A 26,770-nucleotide genomic window follows, 5' to 3' on the forward strand; every position below is an offset into this window, starting at 1 on the left:
AATGGTTTCCCTATCAGATGGCCCCACAACTCAGAGATAGATATCCTCATCCAAAACACAAGTCTCTTGCAACAAAGACACATCCCTTGATGACATGAAGGACCTCTTGGTCACTGGGATCAACCCAAAGAGTTTGGCGGAATACTTTAGAGTCATTTGAAAAAAAGCGAACAAAGCGAAGACAAGGAAGTCAAAGAAAGAGGCAAGAGAGATTCAGAGCATAATGCCAGAAAACTAACCCTCAACCCTTTATATTGAGCACCAAAAGAAGCATAACCATCATGAGGTCGTACCTCAATTTTAAATAAAAAACACATCATATCAACATGATATTCGAAAGAGATAATTATGAAAATAAATTTTTAAAAAATAATAAAAACAGAATTTTATTCAAACAAAAAATATTTTCCCTTCGGCTGAGACAAGTCCTTGCTAAAACAGTATCAGATACAAAAACTTCACACCAAACCTAAACCTATCTACACTATCCACTTCAGCCTGGAACTAGAGCATCAATCAAGTCTTCTGAACAATCACCAAATCTGATCAGAGAATTGTCAATTATTTTGTATGCTCCAGCCTAAGGGCTGCCATCTTCACTCGCAATTCCTTTATCTCCTCTCTTTGCATCTGGACTGCCCTAACAAAGGACTCTTCCATTTCATCCAAGTAATTGGCCAGCGACTCGAGGGACTTACCTTCTGTTAGCCGCCTCCTCATGGACTCCTTACGAATTGGTCGAGTAATTGACCACGTTCCCCTAAAAAATGACTAGCATCGATGTTCTCCCCACTGGTCTTTAAGGTGGTCCCTGACCATCACCTCCCAGAGGAGATTCAATGTCTCCATCACCTCGTCTCTAATATGGGAAAAGTTTTATTAAACAAAGATATTAGGTCTCCTCGTACAAAGAAGCCGATCCATTTGAGACCACAAAAGCAATGTGCAACTGTCACTAGGCAGTAATGGAGCACTCACGGTCTCTTTCCCACCAACCGATAGCGAACTACAAGCAAATTCCAGCTTCTCAGACGTAGAGGCTTAAGCTGTTCACCGCACAGGGGAGTCGATTGGCTAACCATGTATCACATTGAAAGGCGGGGAGGACGTGTTATTGGTCGAGCCGCCGAACCTATTTCCTTCCGCCCTATCTTTCTCCCGCCGAATGCCTTAAAGCGAGTCAGATGACCCCACTTCATCCATCAGTTCATTTGCTCTTCACTTTTTGTAAGAAAGTTGTTTCGTCTGCCTCACCTTCCAGTCAACTTCCTCCCTTCAACCTCTTCTTCCCTTCAAGCTTCTTTTCACTTTGAGGTTTCTTCTTCACCTCAGGCTGAGCTTGAGTCGGAGGCAGACCAAAGGCCTTCCTCATCATATCCTCAGTTGGCATAACATCCAAAGGTTTCTCGTCGTTCGATATGCATATGCTCTAAAGGTCGATCGATCAAGGCACATAGATGCAAAAACAAGTGAAAAATAAACACGTTAATCACATCCTATTTACAAAAATCATGAGCACAAAAATCCAAGGTGCGTAATTATTAAAGTATCAATTATGAAATAAATGAGTTTACTTTTTACATGTAATTATTTTCTTTATATCTCAGTTGTCGTTTTGAAGAAGTGAATCGTGAAACTGAAATATGCACATAGATCCAAGAATGTCCCAAAAGATCCCTTCATCGGGTTATGAGCTACACATCATGTTATTGTGATTCACCTATTGCTTGATAGCCTAGTCTCCTCCCGTCAATTGGAGCTCCTCAACTAGGGATAACTAAACTAGGATGGTCAGTCAGTGAAACAAAGCCGACTGAATCAAAACTCGCAGGCACAAAGTCACCCCAGTGTTGACCAACAATATTAGGCCTAGTGTAACCAAGGGTGTTTACAGAACCACATGCTTTTATTTGTTAAATACCCAAAATATCCTGAAAATGCCACCATTAAAACAAGTGCAAACATGTAATTACACATATTTGATTATCATATGTTTAGCTAATTTTGTTGACTGGCCACACTAGACCTCTCTTCTTATCTTCTGATTACAACCCTTATCAATTCTTTTAAAAGTCTGAAGCATGATCAACCTAAAAAATAAAGCACACAATTCTTTAATTCCTTTACAATAACGCACAAGAATCACATTTGGAAGAACTGCATCAATGAACATAACCCAAAACCATTTTTATACCATTCACACTCCATCTCTATGGAGTTTAGAAACACCTGGCATATAAAAAAAACAAAGTTAAAAATTTTCAATCCAGAAACAAAACAAAAAAAGTTAAGAACACAAAGTAATATAACTCTTTATTTAGAAGATGTAGAGTTGGGGGTGACTGAATATATAATATGTTCACATAACTGTCTGCACAATAAGAATTTTGACTCTAAATGGATTTTTTTTTACCCAACCCCCCCGGTAACTATAAACCGTGGGATCATTTTATGAGAAATGGTTAATCAACAATCCAATTTACTTTTCATTACCATGCATTCCTCTTTATCTCGCTCTCCACTTACATTATATTCTTTGAGTGTGATTCACAAATAGATTCAAATTTAACACATATCATGACTGTTTATACAATATTTAAAAATTATGTTGGGTCGACATCCGTCATAAAAAAAGATCAAGTTCAATATGTCAAGATCATGGAGCCGTGAAATCCTAAATTAGATAATTTTCTTCACTTTTTTTTTTCAGCCTGCCCTACTTTTTTTTCATTTTTATTATTTTTTTTGGGATCCCACCCCACACCATTTTACTTTGGTGATTCAACACTTATGATTGTGTATTTTCTTTATATGAAAAAATAAAAAACACTTGGCTACGATTTTTACTTTATGGCTAACAGAGGAATAGGCTCCAAGCATTGTTTAAATCATAGTATTCCTTAATACTAATCTAAGCAAATTGAAATAAAGGCATATGATTGGCACTGCAAGGGAGTTCACTTGAACGTGTCCTCAAGAGTGCTTAAATTTAAGAGAGCCTAATTTTCTTAAGAAGACTGAGCTACTCAAATTCCCTACTTTACTTCACTTATTTGACATTTGATTATCATATGTTTAGCTAATTTTGTTGACTGGCCACACTAGACCTCTCTTCTTATCTTCTGATTACAACCCTTATCAATTCTTTTAAAAGTCTGAAGCATGATCAACCTAAAAAATAAAGCACACAATTCTTTAATTCCTTTACAATAACGCACAAGAATCACATTTGGAAGAACTGCATCAATGAACATAACCCAAAACCATTTTTATACCATTCACACTCCATCTCTATGGAGTTTAGAAACTCCTGGCATAAAAAAAAAAAACAAAGTTAAAAATTTTCAATCCAGAAACAAAACAAAAAAAGTTAAGAACACAAAGTTGATTGAAACACAGTTCACCCCCAACCTGCAGGTCTCACCAAAAAAAACACAATAACATAAGATTCCTCCTCACTACAACCAGCCATGAAACTAGAACACAACAATTCAATCTACCTGACAGTAACTATATCATCAATCTTTAGAATCATCCTCACACATTCAATCGCAAGAGTTACAGCACTGGTGCTGACCAGAAGTGGCTGAACCACATTTTCCTCGAGAATATTTGTGATTTGGCCCTTCCTCACATTTATGCCGGCATTGGTTTCACCTTTGGCATGTCGGTTCCGCAGCTCGGTCACAATAAAAATGGGGTTGAGCCCAGCATTCTCAGCTAATGTGTAGGGGACGATCTCAAGAGCTTCAGCAAACTCCTTAATGCAGTAGCTCTCCATTCCTCTGAGCTCCTTCGCCCACGCAGCCAGTCGAAGTGACATGTCAATTTCTGGAGCGCCGCCACCAGCGATCAAGTATTTCTTGTTAACCAAGCACCTAAGTTCACCAAAACAGTGTCAATTCATCCGAGAAGGCTATGCTAGAACACTCGGTCATATTGAACAAAAATTGTACAAAGGGAAGAACAAGGATGGTAGGAATGGTTGAGTGAACTTCCGAAAAAACTGAATTTCGGTGCCTAATTTCCAACTCAATTAGGTACAATCTAGCCACCATGGCAAAATAAGAGCAAAAATAGTTAATATTTTGGTATTTTTGGGTTTTTGTTTTAAAAATTAAATCTAGCCTGTTTCTATGGACAAAGAAATAAAACCATTTATATAACTCATTGGCCTATTTTTCTACATTGCTTTGACGAGAAGCAGGGCCAACATCTCAAGTAATTATCATCATATTCAATTATTAACTATTTAGAAAAAGAAACATAAAATACTAATCTATACCATAGAAAGAATATTAAATAAATTTCAAAATTATTCTGATGTTAATTTTCTTAATATCTGTCATGCAAAACTTTCCCAATAGAAGAAAATATACCAGAATCGAGTCAAAAGAATTTTAAGAACCCATTGAATTCGACTTAATATTAATTTTATTAAACTGCTAATTTTTTTTTCCCATTGGGATAGCAAATTCATAACACAACTAAAAATTGATAGACATGCTTATATCTATTTATCTATTTTATTAAATCATTTTCATCCTCATAATTGTACCAAAATCATGGCATAAGGAAACCTATGGATAGAAGCATCTGTCTATACCCATAGTAATAAAAGGTGAACTTCAAATCACATTTCAAATGAGAAAGGTGGGCAATGCAAAAAAGAGAAACATGTGCCCATTAACTAAATTATGCATGGAGTGCTATTAAAAAAAAAAAAAAAAGCTTAGGGCCATTTGGAATCATTTTTGTTTTTATTTTATTTTGTTAATGTAAAAAGGAGAAACATGTATCCATTAACTAATAAATTATGCGTGGAATGCTATAAAAATAAAAAGCTTAGGGACCATATGGAATCATTTTTGTTTTTATTTTATTTTATTTAAGTTATAATTTTAATTAAAAAACATTTGATTGAGTTATTTGTTTTTCAAAACACTTAAAATATCTTTTACGTGCTGTAAATGTTTTTAAAAATAATTTGATTTCTCTTTAAAAATAAAAATAAAAACATATAAAATTATATCAATCAAATATATTTTCAAAAACAAAAAATCAATCTAAAACGGACCCTTAAAAAATAAATATTTTGTAAGAGAAATAATATGAATTATGAGATTCCAGGGAGGGGAGGATGGGGCCAAGGGGTGGAACACATGCAACCTCATAATTGCACTTAGATCTCCCTCTGGTCTTTAGATTATATAAGACTTTTGGGTTAAAATTATATTTACTGTGTAGAAGAATTTATTTTTCATTATTTATTAATTACCATTAAGAGAATATAATCCTATACATATACACACAAATGTAGTGTCCACGTTCAGTGTTCATGCATCATGGGTTGCTAGGGATAGAAATTAGTAAATGAACGAAGTGTTCAGGGTTCATGTAATCATGGGTTGCTAGAGATAGAAATAAATAAATGAGTGAAGTATCTGAACCATCAATTTCATCATCAAGCCTGTTGGAGTTTGATGTAGATGGCAAACTTTAAAAGGACAAACGATCTTAGTAAAACAGGCTTACTGGATGAGGGTTTGATACTTCAATGAAAACCAAACAAGGCATTAAAAAATGACAACATCATTCTAATGCAAATAAGAGGAACGCTTCTCCATGCAAGTAAAAAAAAAATCCAACAAAGGCTGTAGCAATTGAAAAAGAAAAAAATGAAAAATCTACCAAAGAGAAATGACTGTATACAATAGAAATAGTAAAACCTGACTACCAGTGAATCTTAAGCTGATAAACCAAGCACGTTTCAGTTGGATGCCACTCAAACAAAAATAGAAATTTCCAAAAACACTTTTATTATAGAAGAAATAAATCAAACAGAAAATTGCAACAAAAAAAGTAAAGAAAAAGCACAAATGACGTCAGCGCAAGAAAAATTTTGTAACGTTATCTCCAAACAAATATCAATTTTCTTAAAAAATATATACTTACTAAAATAGACAAGTTTCCTTTTACACAAAAAAAAAAATGCAGTAGAACAACTTATTTCAATCCAACATCCAATTTCGCAACGCTCAAGATTGCATAATCACATATTGACCACTGGTAAAAATAACAAAGCACATATTAACAAGATTCTCTAAGGGTACTGAAAATACCAAGGATCCAATGTACTTGAAGTGCTTCTTTCACGACAAAAGAGAATTGAGGTAATTTGACCAGTCCGCTATTGTAAGATGCAGCAAGAACACTTTGCTAGACAAAGTTAGAAAAGATTACGATAGGAGCTTTTGGAAAACATGCATGAACTTTTGGAAATATAATGCAAAAATTTTTTCCATATTAGAGACCAGTAAAACATAAACTGCAGGGTAGCATGGACGTGGACGATGGCAAAACACTGGTTTGCAAATGGAGACACTTGGGACAAATGATGGAACAGAAAATAGCGCAGAAATAAAATTTTAAGGAAAAATTCAGTGGCGTCTACAGAATGGAAAGGCAGCTACAGTGCAGAAAAAGTAAGCAAATAACAAAAGCAGGACAGTTGAGGAAAGGCAGCTAAAATGGAGGAAAACAAGCAAATGACAGCAGCAGAACAGATGAGTTGCAGCAAAATAGATTTCAGCATGCAGAGATACAGATCTCAGTCAAATAAACACACAAAAACATGCAGTGAGATGCAAGCAAAAGCAAGGGAGGGAGCTTGGGAAACGGGAGTAATAACAAAAAATCAGTAGAACAGATGTCCCTGCATCAGAAATCAATGAACAAGCTTTATAAAAGGGAAATCTGTGGGGAGAAAGAAGCTGGTAAATGGTAACAAGAAAGTGAGAAGGAAGAACATGATGAGAAAAAAGACGTACTTTGGCCTTTGAGAACTTCACGAAGAGGGAGTTGTGTTACATTCTTTAGATCTTGAAACATCTCCAAAAGTATTTATTATTTTCCCCACTAATAATCGAAACAGATGCATTATAGCAGAAAATATTCATGTTCTTTTTATTTTCCTTGAAGTAGAGAGAGAGCTTGAGAGGAACCAGGATATTAGAGTGAGAACAAGGGAGAGGGATCTTAGTTGCAAGTAAAAGAGAATATTTTGGGATGGAATATAATTAGAGAAGAGACATAGAAAAGTGAACAACAATAATGATTCTTATTCACTAATTATTGATCAAACATAAAATATTAAAGTACTTGAAACATATAATGAAGGTACTAGCGTGCTTTAATATATAAAACAACATGCACAAAGTAAGCATGCAAAAAATAAAACAAAAAAAAAGGCATTAAACCATGGTGCTCTCTAAGATTTGCTTGAAGAAAATTTGATGGCATATGATGGCCTTGTATCATTTAAGGATTGGAGGGGCTAGTAATATTGGTAGAGCTTTTGGAGCTAAAGGGGATAGATTTAGATGGGGAAAATTTGTGATTGAATGGACAAGTAGTTGGGTTTGTGCAGCCAGAAGGTTAACAGTATCAGTGGAGTAAAATGTTTCAGTTGTGCAATCAAGCATTCAAGCTTACACTACAAGATATTAAGGCTCTATTGCTGATTTAGCGCGTAGCGGCAGCAGGCCGTGACATTTCGTTGTTTGGGGGCGCGCGTGGCGGCGGGGGCGCACCCCGCCGCACAACAATAAGAGGGTCGCGAGATCGACCCCGTGGCCCGCATTTATTCTCAAGATTTTTACGTGCATACCCCTCTTTCGACCCCGCATTCTTGTTTCTGCTCTTTCTATTTCCGGCGGAGCTTCTTCTTCCTCCACCCTAACTGACGTGCCGGAGTCCACATTATTGCGATATCCCCGCTCCTAATATTTTTTGAGACATTTTCATTTCTTTTTGCTCTACACTGTGTAGATTCGACTGCATTTTTTTGGGTTGGTGCTTCTATGCTAGTAGCAATAAGATTCGACTGCATTTTTTTGGGTTGGTGCTTCTATTCTAGTAGCAATAATGCATAATATCATTTCATGCCACTGAAATTTACTAGTGATACTACTTGTGGCAATCTGATGAAAATAGGAGTATATTACTTCGACACACACACCAGTGAAATGAGGCAGAGAAGTAGAAAAAATGAGATAGTAATATAGGTCGTGTTTTTTTTTTTTGACCTCACAGGTAGTTGCAAATATGTCTAATTTCATTCAAAGCCAATGAAATTTACTAGTGATATCACCTAGGGCATGCTGATGATAAGAGAAATATATTTCACACACACACACACACACTGTGAAATTAGACAGAGAAGTAGAAAGAATGAGACAGTAATGTGAGTCATGTTTTTCTTTTTTTTTTTTTTTTGGCTTCACAGCTAGTAGCAAATATGCATACCACCATTCCATGCCACTAAAATTTACTAGTGGTATCATCTGTGGCATTCTGATGAGAAGAGAAATATATTTCTCACACACACACACACTGTGAAATGAGTCATAGAAGAAGAAAGAATGAGATAATTATGTGAGCAATGTTTTTTTTTTTTTTGCATCACAATTAGTTGCAAATTTGTATACTTTCATTCCCAATCATTGAAACTAGTGGTCTCACAATTAATAGCAAATATACATAATGTCATTCCATGCCACTGAAATTTACTATTGATACAACATGTGGCAATCTGATGAAAGTATATTACTCCAACACACACACTGTGAAATGAGGAAGTGAAGTAGAAAAAATGAGGCAGTGAAATGAGCATTATTATTATTATTATTATTTTGCCTCACAGCTAATAGCAAATATGTATACGCTCATTCCCAACCACTGAATTTTACTAGTGATACCACCTGTGGCATTCTGAAGAGAAGTATATTTTTTACACACATACTGTGAAATGAGTCATAGAAGAAGAAAGAATGAGACAGTTATGTGAACATATTTTTCTTTTTTTTTGCACTTTTGATACTCACTGCTAAGTAAGTGGTGTATCAGTACTTAGTTAAGTGAGTTGTGTATCTGAACTTTCTTTTGTTTTTAAATGAATTTCTGCTTCTGAATTATCAAATATGTTGCTGTCATAGTTCTGTTTTAAACAGCTTCACTAAACATGGGCAGAATGGTCATTTTTCTAGAAACAGCTGCTTCACAGCTATTTTCACACAAATGCAACAAACAGGTAGCTAGCTTCCGTCATTTTTCCCGCAGCAGCTTCCTGGGGCAGCGCAGCTGCAGCTAAAAGCTAAGAAGCTGCAATTGCGCCAAACAGACCCTAAGTCTATCATCCACGTTCAAATGTCAATGATTGTGCAAGAATTCAATGCATGAAGGAGATTAACAATATATGACCTATGATAGATATCATATCAACTACGAAAAGACGCACAATTGTGTGCTTATGATATGATAAAATATGTTAAGCATATAATTCATCAATGTAATTGCTCCTTAACAATAAGATCCATGTAGCCTTTAAATGAAGAAAGTGTGACTTCCAAGTAAAGAGCTGTATTTTCATGGATAGACTGGAGTTTAAATTAAAATATGGGGGAATGAAAGGATAGGAAAATTTTCATTGAAAGAGACATGAATGATAACATATGATGTTTTGAAAAGATTTGACTTTAGTTGTCATAGAAAGATAAGTTTATGTTAGGTGTAGAATTATTTGACTATTTATTTTTCTGAAATATTTGTAAGATTTTATCATAAAAACTTTCACAAAGCTTTCAGCAGAAGCTTTTGAAAAGGAGATGCACAAGTTTTAGAAAGATATGATAGGAAGAACCTTTTCAAATTTGGAAGACCGCCAAAAAATGGAGGGTGAAGTTAAAGAAGAGCAGGGCATGGACGCTGGAAGGAAAGAAAGAAATGTTTTGCAGCTATAGATGTTCGGGGCTGATGGCAGCAAAGGAAACAGCACAAGACATGAGGATTTGCAAGGATAAAAAGTTTGTGTCCATTTCAGCATGGAAGTGCAGCAAAATAACAACAAAAGCGCAGAATAATAAGCAGAGGACAAAGAGGGCAGCAAAAAAAAATCTAGCATGCAGAACATCATAAGTAAAATTTCAGTCTAGTAAACACAGAAAAAAGCATGCAGGGGATGCAGCATATTACAATAAATTTGGGGGAAAGCAGGAATCATCAAACTTTAGAAAAAGAGTTTCCATAACCTATAATCCAGTGAAAAACCTACAAATTCAAAACCAACTGAAAGAAAACAAGAGAAAGTAAAGGAAGAAATGTAAGACTGCTTGAATAATTTCCAGAAATAAAATATGGGTAGTGGCGGTGCTAGTTGAGAGAAAAAAATAAAGTTGCCAGAAACAAGAAGTATGCACACCTTCACTGAGAATTTCATAAGGAGATGTGTAACCTTTGTTGGAACTTGAATCATCCTCCGAAGGATTCTTTGTTTGCTTTGATAATGATGTGGACTTTGCCACTATGGAATAAACCATAGCCTAGTTTTCTCAGACTTCTCCCCACGGAAACTTATCATGCAAAATTTTTAAAGAGGATTTGTAACCTAGGTGCAACTCAAGCAAGATGTAGCATGTTCAATCTAGGAGAGAGGACGCTAGATTAACAAGGAAAAGAGTATAAAGCTAAGCAAGAAAGAAAAGGAGAAGAAAAACTGAGAGAAGGAGAACCAACCATCATGATTGTCATATTCATATTCAAGCATAATGCCTAACACAAGACTAAAATCCTCTATATATTTGATGAAACATAACAAGGCCAAAGAAAACATGACGTGTAAAAGAACACCTTATTACATGAAACAAAAAATAAACAAACTTAACGGGACATTCTGAATGATTTGATTGAAAAGATAACCAACAAGCAAATGATAGATGATTAAAATCTTTTCACATAGGCATAAAGAAACCATTTTTGTAAGGAGTTTGAAGGTGGCAGCCATTGCGATGGCAATGAGAGAACTAGCTTCAGTGCATCTCAACACTGTTGGTTGGTAAACATGTATGAGGATATGGAAGGTTGAAATCCAAATGTCAAATGCACGTGGTTAGTTTCCTAGGAAAGGGTAACATGTAACATTGTGATCATAGCAATAATAGTAACATAACCTATAGGAATCCTAACGCATGAAACTAAGAAACATTATATATCTAAATCTCATAGTTCATAACAACAAGAAGTGTGTTTCTCGGGCCTAGCATATGCACTTCTTGCACAATCTCATCCTCAAGATAGACCATTGGGTCAATCACAAGCTCAACATTCATTCAGACCGCTTAAGCTCTAGTGACTAAACATCTTTCACATTAAAATATAAAGAAGGGGCTTATGAGATTGGAGGGACTAATTGGGTACTGAGTTTTGCTGGATTGGACGAGATAGCAAGGTGAGTTTTTCACTAGATGGTTAACTGGAGTATCAGGAGTGAATTTTCTCATAAATGCAAACAATGGATCTTGTGTAAGAAGGAATTAAATCTGTCATCCACATGTAGAGTTGAGCGGTTATATAGGTTAGAGTAGGATCATAATAATGCCAAGGAGAACCGACAAACATAATGCAGTAGGTATATGGTAAGAAAATGATATGAATCATGTGATGAAAAAAATGACTTTGGAGGAAGATAAGAAACATGGTACGAGGATAGCCAGTCAAATGTATTTGCAAAAAGCAAGGCAGGTTCACAACAGCATTTTATGGGCATGAGAAGAATCTTCTATGAAAATATAAATATGTTTAATGTGATAACATCCTCATCCGATGTCAACATGATTCATTCCATAGGTCTATATGATTAAAGCCTTAAACCTCCATCCAAACATGAGATCAGAACTTAGATGCTCAGAGACACGTATTGAATATCATTAAAAAAATTATTGAGAAAATAAAGTCATAGACTGGAGAGATAATCTGTTAGATTTTTTCTTTGTAAAAATAAAAGCTAGGATAACATAAAAATAAAAATTTCCGATGACACATTTTTATGCAGTCTGTTGAAGCAACAAATAAGGTGAATGATTCAAAACATGTTTTCCTACTTATAAATAGAATTATATAGAAGATTGAAGAGTAGTTAGTGGTTCAAGTTATTACTGACAATACTAATGTTTAAAAGGCAACGAAAAATAAATTGTTGAAAAAAAAACATGTTTGGGACATCATATTCTGCAAATTCCATTGATTACAACAAAAAGCTTTTATCCCACTAAAAGGGGTTGGCTACATGAATCTTTTTTCTACATTGTGTCCAGTTGAGTGTCATATTTTCATTTAATTTTAAAAGATTAAGATCATTTTTTATATAATATGCCCAAGACTTTTTAGGTCTACCTCTGTCTTTCTTAACATAAGTCGAACTTAAAGCATCTACTCTCCCAACCGGATCATCAAATGATCAACGTTTAATATGATATTTCCTATTTTTCCCGTATCTTGTTTGTAATATGTTTGGAACTCAGAAATAATATTTGTGTTTCCGTTGTGGTTTGGGTTACCCTCCAATATCACACTCATCCACCTAAGTATTCTCATCTCAGCAACACTTAATTTTATTTTATGCTTCTCTTTTAAAGCCCAACAATCGGCGTGATAAAGTAATGCAAGTCTCACCACCATCTTATTAAATTTTCCTTTCAATCTAAGCGGTACTTTTCTATCACGCAATAGTCCTGATGCAATTCTCCACTTCAACAAACCAACTTGAACTCTACTAATAACATCCCCATCCATATCAACATCACTTCTAACAATAGACCCAAGATATCCAAAATGTTCACACCTTTTAATGATATGATCACCCATAGTTGCAACTCTGCAACTAGAACCATGTATTCAGTTTTAGATCTACTCAAACGAAGACTTTTAGACTCTAATGTAGACCTCCGTAATTCTAGTTTTTCTAAACTTTTTCTCCGGTCTTATCTACAAGAAGAATATCATTAGTGAAAAGCATATACCAAGATACATCCTCCTATAAATGTTCAGTGAGAGCATCCATAACTAAAACAAAAAAAATATGGGCTTAATACCAATCCATGATGTAATCCAACGAAAATAAGAAAATACTTGGTTAATCATCATTCTGTTTCAACACAAGTGCCAACTCTAGTATACATATCTTTAATGACTTGAATATAAGTCATATCAACACCTTTCTTCTCTAGAATTCTCCAAAAGACTTCTTTTAAAACCTCATCGCAAGCTATTTTTAAATCAATAAAAATGATGTGTAGAGCCTCCTTATTCTCTCTGTAATTCTCTATCAAACCCCTAAATAAATGCATACCTTCCAATAGTACACCTTCCCAACATAAATCCAAACTGATCATGAAAAATATTTATATCATGTGTTAACCTATGTTCAATTATCCTCTCCCATAATTTTAAAACATGACACATCAAGTTAATTCTTCTATAATTTGCACACTCTTGTGCAACCTTTTTATTCTTAAAAATGAGAACCAAAATACACTTTATCCACTCCCCAGGCAGTTTTTTAGTTTTTAAAATAATAGTAAAGATTTTAATAAACCAAGAAACTCTCAAAACTCTTAAATATTTCGACATTTCAATTAGGATATCATCATATCCTACTGATTTTCCACTCTTGATTTTCTTTAAAGCCACCTCAACTATTTTTTACTAATGTAGTGATAAAAATAAAATATTTTATTATTATTAACGATATTACAATCACTAAAGTTGATCATATTTTCAGAAACATCATTTGAAAAGTTCATTAAAATAACTCACCCACCTATGTAGGATATCTTCCTCTAAAAAAATACTTTTTGATTTTCATCTTTAATACACTTTATTTGCATTAAATCTTTATTTTTCTTTTCTTTTTGTTTGACTAGTTTATACAAATATCTTTCACTCACTTTAATATCTAATCTATTATAAAGATCATTAAAAGTAGAATTTTAAACATCATAAATTGTTCTCATGCGGGTCACCTTATGTTTTTCTCAAATATTTATGCTTTTACATTTAAATCAATTTTTAAAACATTTATTATATTTTATATTTTCTTTCACCTTATTATTCCACCAATTATTTTAATTTATAAAATATTTTTCTTTTGATTCTCCAAGTACCTCTTTTGTAACTTGTTTAATATTGCTTGTTACTTTATCCCATATAAAATTTGCTTCCTCATAAACATCCAAAATCTTAAAATCTATAAGTTTTGTATCTTATAAATACCCCCATCTAATTCTATTATAGTGTTTAATTATATTTTTTATCTTACAATTCTTCATTCTAAAATTTAAAACTAATAATCAATGTTAAATACTTAAATTTTTACTTGGAATGACCTTACAATCTTTGCATTCTCGACGATCTCTTTTCTCATAAAAAAATAATCAATTTATTTTTTATTAGATCCATTCTTATAAGTAATAATATGCTCTTCTTTTTTCTTAAATAAAATATTAGCAAAAACAAAATCATACGTTGAAGCAAAATTTAATATAGTTCTACCTTCTTCATTAATCACTCTAAAACCATAACAACCATGAATATTTCTAAAGTCTTCAACCACTTTACCAACAAATCTATTTAATCTCCTCCAATAAAAATTAATTCTTAAAAGGTATCATTTGTATTAATTATTCTATGTCATTCTAGAAATTTTCTTTTGAACCTATATTTAAACCAACTTAAGCATAAGCGCTTATACCATCAAAACTCATAGTATTAACAATAATCTTTAGGGCTATAATTCTATTTCTAAATCTATTTATTTTTTACAGCATTATCTTTCAAACTCTTATCTATAATTACACTTACACAATTTATAATGTGACTCTTACCAAAATACCAAAGCTTAAAACATTAACTATAAATCTCTTTAGTGTTTTCTCCAACAAAGTTAGTTTCTTAAATACATAAGATATTTAGCTTCCTATAAATCATGATATCAGCTAATTTCATTAATTTACCTGTAAGAGTATCTATATTCCCAGATATTATCCTAATATTAGTTTCATGGACTAAATATCAAAGCTTAAAACTTAAATTATAAATCTCTTTAGCTTTATCTCCAAACAATTTAAGGCCTGTTTGGGGTAACTTATTTGGTGCGATGAGATTTGAAAATACAGGCAGAGGCGTTTGGTTATTGCGGCGTTGCAGAGTATCCTAATAATTCGATAAAATTCGTATTAAACACGGTCGCGGGTTAGACCCCAAGCCCGCATTCCTTCGCATATGTATTACCCCGCTGCCCCTCTTGACCCCCATGCTCCCTCTCCTGCGTCTCATCTAAACTAGGTGTCTGCCTCTCTCGATCGCTCTCGCAAACTCTGGGTAACTCTCTCTCGCGCTTCTCTCCCTCTCACACGTCTCTCTCGCGCTTAGTGTTGCCTTTCTCATCTTCCTCCCCCAATCTTTGGTTACTGTGCTCTGCAAGTAATTCCTGTGGTAATTTTCGATGGAATGGCTTTATTTAAGCAATTTCTCATTTGCAGTCCGTGTGAGACGTTTGTGATATTTGCGATTTGTGACTTTCTGATTTGTCATTTGCAATTTGCGATTTCCAATTTGAATCTTGCCAAAAAAATAAAATGAAAAACGTTGAATGACATTTATCTCCACTAATTTTTTGAGTGGGAATTTGGAGAATGGATGAAAGAGTGTACTTGATTTGTCGATAGCAATTTTTCTAATGCCATGTATGTAACCAGATGAAATGTTGAATATGGGACGGCCTTCTATCATTGCTTCCACTGATTTTTAAGTGGGAATTTGAAAATGGATGAAATAGGTTCCTTGATTTGTACATAGCATTGTTTCGAGTATCCTCAAAATTACATACAAGGTTTTTTTTTTTAGCATGAATCTGGAAAACAGATGAAAAAGAGTGCTTAATTTGTAGATAACAACGTTTTGAGTGCCCTGTATGTAATTACCTCAAATGAAAAGTATGAGATGAGATTTTATCGCTTCCTTTGTTGTTTGAGTGAGAATTTGAAAAATAGATGAAATAGGGTGCTTGATTTGTACATAGTATTGTTTCAGGTGTCGTGTTTGTAATTGCCTCAATTAAAAATTACATATAACTTTCTTTTAGCGAGAATCTGAAGAATGGATGAAAGAGGGTGCTTAATTTGTAAATATCAATGTTTCGGGTGCTCGGTACGTAATTGCCTCAAATGAAAAATATGGGATAGAGTTTTATCACTTCCTTTGATGTTTGAGTGAGAATTTGAAAAATAGATGAAATAGGGTGCTTAGTTTGTATATAGCATTGTTTCAAGTGCTCTATATGTAATTGTCTCAATTGAAAATTATGTTTTTTATGTTTGAGTGAGAATTTAAACAATGGATGAAAGAGGGTGCTTAATTTGTAGATAACAACATTTTGGGTGCTCTGTATGTAATTGCCTAAAATGGCAAATATGGGATGGGGGATGTGGCTTAATCACAACCTTTTATGTTTGAGTGAGAATTTGAAAAATGAAAGAAACAAGATGCTTGAAATATAGATGGCAATGTTTTCTTCAAATTACATATAGGTCACTCAAAATCAATGACTTTGTTGTGGGTTGTGGTAGCTACGTTGTGGGTTGGGTTGTTGTGATGTTGTGCCACTATGGTGCAGTGGTTGTGGGATGTGAGTAGAGGTGTGGTTGGGTAGTTATGGTGTGGTGGTCTTGGGTGGTTGTGTTGTAGGCTATGGCGTCTGTGTTGTTGGTTGTAATGGTTGTGCTGAGGGTTGGGTGCTTCAGAGAATTTCATGTGGTGTGGTGGCTGTGAGATATGTGTGGTGGTGTGGTTGGGTGGTTATGGTGTGGTGGTCTTGGGTGGTTGTGTTGTAGGCTATGGAGGTTGTGTTGTTGGTTGTGATGGTTGTGCTGAGGGTTGGGTGTTTCAGAGAATTTCATGTGGTGTGGTGGCTGTGAGATATGTGTGGTGGCTGTGAGATATGTGTGGTGGTGTGGTTGGGTGGTTGTGGTTTGGGTGGCTGTGGGTCTTACTATGTTGTGGGTTGTGATGGATGTGTTGTGGGTTGTGATGGATGTGTTGTGTTGTCTTTGAATTGTGCTGTGGGTTGTATGGTGACTTTAGCTATGCTATGGTGGCTTTGGTTGTGTTGTGTGTTGTGTGTTGTGGTGTGGTTGCTGTGGGATATGTAAAAGTGTTGTCTTGAATTGTTGTGGTTGTGGTTGTGGTTGTGGTTATGGTTGTTGGTTGTGGTTGTCGGGCTGTGATCGCTAATATATGCTGTGGTTGTCGGGAAAATATTAATGTTTTGTTTTCTCTGTGCTAGTAACACAATGGTTAAGACTAAAAAAGTCGGTTTATCTGTCATGTGAGATAGAGATGCCAAACTCATATTTTGCGACATCTATTCAAGGAAGTTGAGTTGGGAAATGAGCCCACCACCTATATTAACAACGATGAATGACAAAATATTATGAAGAAGTTCCAGAAAATGACAGGAAGAGAGTACGACATATTGCAAGTTGAGAACAAGTGGGATCAGTTGAAAAATGACAGATTATGAACGAAGTTAAAACGAGGATTCTAGGGCTTGGGAGGAATCCAATCAAACGAACTATTGATACTTCAAAAGAATGGTGAACTGAGAAATTGGAGAAAACAACTTCTCAATGAAAGAATTTATTTTCATTATTTTATTTTCCTTAACTGTATGAATTAATCAGCTTGCCCGTACGTTGCAGGCAATGTTAGCCGCCAAGAAATTCAATTAAGTAGAATTGACCCTAATCTGGAAGAGAAATTGGATTGTATGTTTGGTGGGATTGTGGCAAGAGAAAGGGTTTGCAGGCATACCAAGGGACTTGGATGTCAAGCATGTAACTGGCTCCGGCAAAGGGCCAAGCCCAAACCAAAATGAACTGGAGTCTACATGCAAGTTCAAGCATTCTAAGGTGAAGAAAAAAAGGAGCTCTTTCATTAGAAGCCAAATATCAAAACTGGTGGCTTCACGCACGAGTGATCCTGGGACTTCACATGAGACCTCCATAGACGAAGTTATCTGATTTCTGGAAGAAACTACTGAAGTTTTTGAAGACATGTAGTTATATTTGAACTCATTGAAGATACTGAAGGCCCCGACCCATAGCAGATTTTCATGAAGATGACCCCTTATCGTAGGGTCAATTATTTATTTATTTATTTATTTTGCAGCAAGGAGTTTGATTTTGTGTTGTACCGTTGAACTATTTGTATTTATTTTCCTGTAGTTTTTTCAGTTTTCTGATTTGGATGTTTTTTCTTTCTCGTAGGAACAATCTGTTTGTTATTATGTATTTATATCTTCTTATTGTATGTAGTGTGATTCAATTTTCGATGTTCTTTAATGTTGTTTGATTCATTGAACAGAGCACTTATTTAACATGGATTAATAAAAAGAGTTGCAGAAGAAAAATTATGGCAGTGGTTTGTATGTTGTACGAATACTACAACTCATATGTTGATCGAACTTCTTGCATGACATCTATTTACATTGAAGCTAAATGGGTTGGGGAGCTACTACAAGGACACCCTACATAATTCAACATGTTTCATATGAATGTAAATGTGACATACACGAGCTTGGTAATTACATAGGTTAAAGACAGCCAAGAATCATTTTTTACAAAGTCCGACATCTTGTAGTGAGATTCATTTCTTGGTGTACTGAATTTACTGAAACCTCACGCCTGCTCAAAAATGTAATTGTTTACTTCTTCTATTTTTTTTCTTTTATTTTATACGGTTCATATTTATTTTCGTTCCATGTACATTTGACATTATGGGTTCTTCGGAATGGCATGATTGTCGATATTGGTTGGAGTCACATGTGAAATCCTATTAAAGACAATCAAGCTCCTCTTTTTTTTTGGAGATGCGGCTATTGAGGTTCTTCTGGATAGTCTTTTTTGGTGATATGCATATGTGACACACACAAGATTGATATTATGTGGGTTAAAGGCAATCAAGAACCCTTATTTCATAAGGTCTGTTGTTTTTTTTTAGTGGTAGATTCGTTGGTTGGTGTACTAAATCCTTTGAGACCTCATGCCTGCACAAAACAGTAATTAATTATTTCTTTTATCAATTTATACTTCTGTTATGACTAATGAATTGTTTTTTGAAGGATTCGGGAAATATGAGTTCAAGGATTCCAAAGACCTCCCGAGGATTGTTATGACACTGCGAACTACATAGTTCTTTGCTCATGCCACGTCAGACACATGGCTACGGGAGATGTAACTACAGGTGCCCACGGAGAATCACGGACAAGTGTGTCTTCTTCCGATGAGCAGACATGCTGGGCAGATTCCACCGCCGAGAATGATCAGTATGAATAGTATTCCTAAAGAATGTTCTGGCTCGTGTCATACGTTCTCTCTATTTTAAAAATAATATTATCAAATTATTATATGCTATTTTAATAACTTTTTTCTTTATTTTAGTAATGATGATATTCACTCCTAAATGAGATGAATATCTTATTTTTTGCATTATTTTGAAATAAATTTTTGCTTTTAAAGTATCAAATATATTGTCATGACAGCTCTATTGCAAACAACATACTACATAGGGGCAGAATGATCATTTGCCCAAAAACAGCTGCGCTACAGCTATTTTCAAACATCAATAAACAAACAACCAGTAAGTTTATCCGCAACAGCTTTTGCACACAGCTTTGCGTAACAGATTTCTGGGACAACTGCTGCGCAACAATAAACAAACAACCAGTAAGTTTATCCGCAACAGTTTTTGCACATAGCTTTGCGTAACAGATTTCTGGGGCAACTGCTGCGCAACTTATTAATAAGTTGCAGCAACCCCAAATAGACCCTTAATTTCTTAAATACAGAAGATATTTATCTTCCTGTAAATCATAATATCAACTTATTTTATTAATTTACCTGTGAGAGTATCTATATTCTAATATCATATTCTAATATTAGTTTCACAGAATAATTTCTTTACCCGCATCCATCCATAATTTAAAAACTTTGCTTATTTGACACTACACTTGGGCGAAGATATAGCAGTCTTTGCACACATTTCACTGTATTTATATCCTTGCAAATTACATTGATTATATCAACCAAATTAGAAAATTGCCTCAACAACAAAAGTTTCCTACACTAAAGTAAAAACAAAATATGTTAGAAATTTGGATTTTGGCCTGGATGAGAAGATTTTCCAAGAAAGAACTCATAAAACTTGTAGTTACTAGATTCCCTACGACATACATTACTTTGCAAAGCAAATTAGAAGCAAGACAACTTTTGAAAAATTTATGAGGGATGAAAATGAAGTTGTACATCACAATTGTACGAGAAAGATATCAATATTGACTACCTTGGAGGAACAAATAAAACCAACACAAGTCACAATAAAATACTAGAGAAAGTTACTACATAATTTATACAATAGATTGCCCGATTATCAATAATAATTATTTTAAAGTCTAATTAATGTTTTTATTAATTTATATTGATAGGGAAAGAGGAAGATAATGAGAAAGAAAATTGGAAAGCTGTTGAAGAAGCTGAAGATGAAAGAGAAGAGAGATCAATTTACTATAGTGATGATTTTGAGGAAGATCAACCAAGTGATGAGAGTAGATAAGACTTTTGAATTAATAAATTATAATCTTAGTGACTTAAATCACCTATTTACATTGAATTGAAATTGAAAGACTTATTATTAAGAGATTATTTTAGCTTATTCTAATCAAACTTTGAAATTGTACTTCGATGTTAGTATTAAACTTCCTACTTCATATTTGTTTACTAACATAATGGTTTGATTCTAGGACTAACAAATCCTCACGAATAGAAAACAACTTGATACCTAACTGCAAAATTTATAACACTAATGATTTATCACTAGTGGAAACAATTCTATGAATTATAATTGTGCTCTGATTCAAGATAATGCAAACACAATGTAGTACAAAATCCTAACTTCGTGCTTTTTAAATTATTCTTGCACTAGAGAAGGCCATATAGTTTAGAAAAAGTGAAAAGAAAAGAGTATGATGAGAAATAGAGAGAGAATTCTCGATTGATAGTATAAAGTAGGTTGGTTAGGCCCCAGAAAACAAATGAAAGCCAAAGGAAAAAAAAGGATAGTAGAGAAATGTTCATGATTTTTATGTTCAATATATAATGTCTAAAGCAAGAATAGAACCACTTATTATAAAAATGAGGAATTATAACATTAAGGCCGTTCAATATATAATGTCTAAAGCAAGAATAGAACCATTTAATTATAAAAATGAGGAATTATAACATTAAGGTCTGTTTGGAGCAGCTGCAGCTTATCCAATAAGCTAGTTTGTAATAGTTGCCCCATAAAGTTGTTGTGGGGAAGTTGCTGTGGGAAAGCTGACTACCTATTTGTTTTTTACAGAATGAAAATAACTGTTTGACAGCTCTTTCTAAAAAAATGAACATCCTGCCCCTGTGTAGTAATGCTGTAAAAATGACCATCTGAATCCATAAGCCCCAACAACGAGACAACAAGAACAAATAACATAAAGGAGCAATAAAGAGGATAGGAGATAGAACCGTGCGGTTTGGGAAGGCGTCCAGGAGGTAGGTGCGAGGAGGGATGGCGTCGCCAAACAGCAGAGGAATGGAAGAAGGGACGGTGTCGTCGACAGCAGAGGAGCGACGATGGAGTCGGGGTCGAACAGAGAGGGATTTGGGCAAAGCAGCGGGATTGAACAGATGGGGTCGAACGCTGGGATCGAAGGATAGAGAGAAAAAATTTGCAATAAGCCAACCCTCGAACGCGAGTCGTAGAGTTCAATCCGCGGTCGACGTTTAACCAAAACAGCAGAACAACGCTGCCAGATGTCATCCCAAACGATCGAAATTCATAGCCACTCCCCGCACCGCACTCCAGACGCCGAACCAAACGAACCCTAAGACTAATGCATACATATAAGGACTAACTTATTCTTAATAAATTAAAAAAACATGACAGTTAAAAAAAATTAAAAACATGACATCATGTAAATATAAAGATAAACAGAATAACTTGCCCTCTATGATATGAACCATGATTTTAAAAATTTGACTAAACGAGCCAACCAAATTAGTTCAATTGTGAACCAATCCTCAGGCTAATTCAATCTAGATCCATAACCTCTTTTACACAACCCTGACTAGAACGGTTGGTTGGACCATATCGTTAAACTATTCTGATTTTTAATGGACCATCTCATTCAACTATACCTGTTTTAGTTGAATCATCAAGCTATCTGATTTTTAATAGACCTTTGATTCAACTATTGATTAATATTCAGCTTTTGACTTTGAACGAATGGCTAATATAAAATATTTAAATAAAACATAGATAAAATAATTTAAATACCATGCCCCAAAATTTTAGTTTGAATTATATTAAAAATAATTCAATGCAATATTATATGGTATCTTAATGTGATAAATATCATTATTACATCATTTCTTTATCTTTTAAACAGTACAAAATAATTTTAATATTTATTATATCATTTAATTCAACTTTTATTATAACCTCTGTTGAACATTTAAAATCTTGAATCTCAATATTCAATCCAATTTTCAAAACCTTGATTTAAATAAAAGGGAAACAACAACCTCAAATGGCCATATATTATATAGTCTATATTAAATATCTTAAGACATGTTTTGTTGCCTTAACTAGACAAAATCACTCAATAAATAAATATCTAAACACCATATAACTAAATAAATTAACACTACATATTAGCAAAACTTCCCCTCATACAAGATAGAAAAATTTAATATCAATTGTCAAATATTACGGAATAATTAAAGGTCGCAACAAATGAACCCTCCATCGTTACCAAACAATACACCAAGGAAAATCAGCAAGGTATCCAAAAACATGAATGCGTGAGGCTTTTTGCCAATGCAAGATGTAAAGGGATTAATATGCACAGCCTTACAGGTGCAATACAAAAAGGCTATTTTTGTTATTCAAAATAGTCACATGTAGATCATAGTGGGAGATCTGGTCATTTCTGAAGGCCTACCTCTAATTTGATATAAATCAATAATGCCTTGATAAGAATTATCGGCCATCCATGAGGGAAAAATAAGCTTTAAGAATTTAAAATGCAGAAAAAAGAGATTTGTTCACACAAAAGCCATCAAAATTTGTCTATTTCTATGAAAATAACAAAACTGCAAAAGGGTTTCATTTGATTGAAAAGTCCCCCCGATCGCAATAAAGAAGCTAAAGTAATGTTTAGAGCACCAATAGTCATGTATTCATGCTAAAATAATATAAAAATACAAAAGTCTCCCAATTATTATTTGATTTGTCTACATTCCCCCCTCCCAAAAAAAAAAGAGTTCTAAACTATAAAGACCATTTTAACAGATATCTACACAACATAACAACAACAAACCTTTATCCCACTAAGTTTGGTCGGTCACATGAATCTTTTTTCTCCATTGTGTTTTATTGAGTGTCATATTTTCATTTAATTCTAATATATTAAGATCATTTTTTATATAATATGACCAAGTCTTTTTATGTCTACCTCTGCCTTTCTGAACATAAGTTGAATCTAAAACATCTACTCTCCTAACTGAATCATCATGTGGTCGACATTTAATATGACCAAACCACCTAACACGACTTTCTTTAATTTTGTCTGCAATTGGAGCTACACCTACCCTTTTACGGATAGATTCTTTTCGCATTTTGTCTCTAACTGTCAAGCCACTTATCCACCTAACTTATCCACCTAAGCATTCTAAGCATTCTCATCTCAGCAACACTCACCTTTGTTTTATGCTTCACTTTTAAAGGGCAACATTCTGCACCATAAAGCGTTGCAATTCTCACCACCATCTTATAAAATTATCCTTTCAGTTTAAACGGTAATTTTCTATCACAAAAAAAGGACTGATGCATTCCTCCACATCAACCTAAATTCAACTAATAACTTCTCCATCCATATCACCATCGCTTTGAACAATAGAACCGAGATATCAAAAATGTTCACACCTTTTAATGATTTGATCGCCCATATTTACAACTCTGTCACTGGTGCTACTACTACTGAAATTATATTCCATATATTCAATTTTAGATCTACTCAAACGAAGGTTTTTAGACTCCAATGAAGACCACCATAAATCAAGTTTTTCCTGAACTCCTTCTCTAGTTTTACCCAAAAGAGAGATATCATCAGCAAAAAGCATATACCAAGGCACATCCTCTTGTATATGTCCAGTGAGAACATCCAAAACTAAAGCAAAAAATATGGGCCTAAAGCAAATCCCTAATGTAATCCAACTGAAATAGAAAAATATTATGTCAGTCCTCCTGCTCGAACACAAGTAACAACTCTAGTATGCATATCTTTAATGACTCGAATATAAGTCACATCAACACTTTTCTTTTCTAGAACTCTTCAAAGAACCACTGGGAACTTTATTGTAAGCATTTTTCTACATCAATAAAAATCATATGTAGATCCTCCTTACTCTCTCTGTACTTCTCCATCAAATCTCTCAATAAATGTATAGCTTTTATGGTCGACTTTCCCGACATAAATCCAAACTGATAACGAGAAATTTTTGTATCATGTCTTAACCTATGTTCAATTACCCTCTCCCATAATTTTAAAGTATGAAACATTAACTTAAATTATCTATAATTTGCGCACTTTTGTGCATCCACTTTACTCTTAGAAAAGGGGACCAAAATACTCTTCCACCACTCGGGCATCGTTTTAGCTTTTAAAATAATATTAAAGAGTTTAGTAAGTCAAGAAACTCCTAAATCTCATAGATATTTCTACACTTCAATAGATATATCATCAAGTCCAACTGATTTTCCCCCCTTGGTTTACATTAAAGCCTCCTCAACTTCCTTCTTACTAATGTGACACTGAAAATAAAAAAAATTTATTATTAATGAAAGATCACTAAAGTCGATCGTATTTTCATAAACTTCATTGAAACGTTGATCAAAATAGCTTACGCACCTATGTTGAATATCTTTATCTAAAAAAATACTTTAGCAAATATTGATTAATCCACCAGCAATAAACTTTAGCAAATGTTTTCAGAAACTTCATTAATAGATATCTACACACAACAATAAATTTTAGCTTTTTCTGGGGAAAAGACGAGTCAAGACTAATGGTTAGCATCATAACTGAGACTTTAGTAATAACGTGAGAATATCTTTCTACTACTCAAGCTTAAATGAAAGGTTTGGTTTACAAATATTGATTAATCCACCATAATAAATACAAATCTTGATAGAAAACTAAAATCCAAAGCCGTGTTAAATACTAATCCTCCATCCTCCATCCAACCCCTAACTGAACACTAACAATATTTACCACCATGCCCCCTTTCATTGGAACAAACATTGCTAAAAATCAGATATTCAAAACTGAGGTAATAAATAAGAAATATGCGGTTTTTGCACTAGCCCAAATGATCACAAGGAGGCAATATACAAGAGAAGATTCAGGACGCCATACCTGACCACACAAAGTGCGTCGTGAAGACTCCTTTCTGCCTCATCGATCATCAACTGGTTCGAACCCCGCACAAGCACAGTAGTAGTCCTCCCCATGTCTTTGATGCCTGTAATCTTCACAATCTTACTTCCATCACCAATCAAAACCTCTTCCACTAGGTCAGCATGACCGAGCTTCTCCTCACGAAAATGCTCAATGTTAGCAATCGGGAGACAGTTGAGAGTCTTTGTGATGAACTCAATTTCATCCCTCTCTACATCCTTTACCACCAAAATCTTGGCCTTGGCAAGATAATGCAGTGAAAGATCAGTGACGGCATCTCTAAGGATACTCTTCTGGATAAGAAGCGCATTGCACCCCGTGGCTTTAATTTTCTTTACAATTCCTAGAATATAGTTGCGCTCTTCTCGAAGGATCCGATCCATCTGGGTGTAATCCGAGACAATAATGCTCTGCTCGATATCCGTTTTTGGGGGGGAAATCTGAAACTGAATGACTGCGATCTTGGCATTCTCAACGCGAGTAGGGCCGCCGGCCGTGTGGCTTACCTTCTTATCAAATACAAGGCCGCGGATGAGCTCAGTGTCGTCAACAGTGCCGCCTAGCTTCTTAACGATCTTAATGTCACGAAGGTCGACGAGGTCGGGATGTTCAGAATCAACAACGGAGAGGACAGCGTCAACAGCAAGAGGGGCAAGAAGGGAGGAGTACTGGCTAACAACCTTGCTATTTAACGAGGTAGCGGCAGACTTGACAAGGGAATCGCGATCGGAAAGCTCAAGGGGAATAGCCATGGAGTGGAGGATGTCAACAGCATGAACAGAAAGCTTGTAAAGGGAGTCAGAAATGACGGTGGGGTGTATGCCCGCAGAGAGAAGGGAGAGAGAACGACGGAGAAGAGAACCAGCAAGAACGACTACAGTAGTGGTGCCGTCGCCAGCCGCGGCGTCCTGGGAGCGAGATAGGTCGACTAGCATTTTGGCGGCGGGCTGGAGAACTTCCATCTTGTTAAGAATGGTGGCACCGTCATTGGTAATGATAACCTCGCCGTTGGCTGAGGAGATCATCTTGTCCATGCCCTTTGGGCCTAGGCTAGTGCGCACGGCGTCAGCCACAGCGCTTGCCGCGAGGATGTTGGCCTGCCGGATGTCATCACGCCGCTTGTTGTCGACGTAACTCTCCGTCTTCGAGGAGACCGGGATTGGGCGGTGGCGGGAGCTGTAACGGCGGCCGCCATTGGTACACTGAGGTGGCTGATTTGGTTAGATTGCAGAGGGATTACACGATTTTGCGATGCAAGTGTCTCGGAAACCCTAACCTAATTCGAACACGCAGAAACTGAGAAAAGCGACAAAAGGAACATTGGTGGGT

The 26,770-nt window shown here is 35.0% G+C and overlaps 1 protein-coding gene across 1 annotated transcript; it reads right to left on the reverse strand.

The window, feature by feature from the left end:
• Positions 1-3,341: 3,341 nt before the first annotated feature.
• LOC110032974 (T-complex protein 1 subunit delta-like) lies at positions 3,342-26,770 on the reverse strand. The gene is given in 3 exon segments (XM_020736783.1): positions 3,342-3,878; positions 25,400-26,598; positions 26,601-26,770. Coding segments are annotated over 3 exon segments (1,617 nt in total). The 5' UTR covers positions 26,637-26,770; the 3' UTR covers positions 3,342-3,496.

The sequence above is a fragment of the Phalaenopsis equestris genome, unplaced genomic scaffold, assembly GCF_001263595.1.
Source record: "Phalaenopsis equestris unplaced genomic scaffold, ASM126359v1 Scaffold001074, whole genome shotgun sequence".
NCBI classification, from domain to species: Eukaryota; Viridiplantae; Streptophyta; class Magnoliopsida; order Asparagales; family Orchidaceae; genus Phalaenopsis; species Phalaenopsis equestris.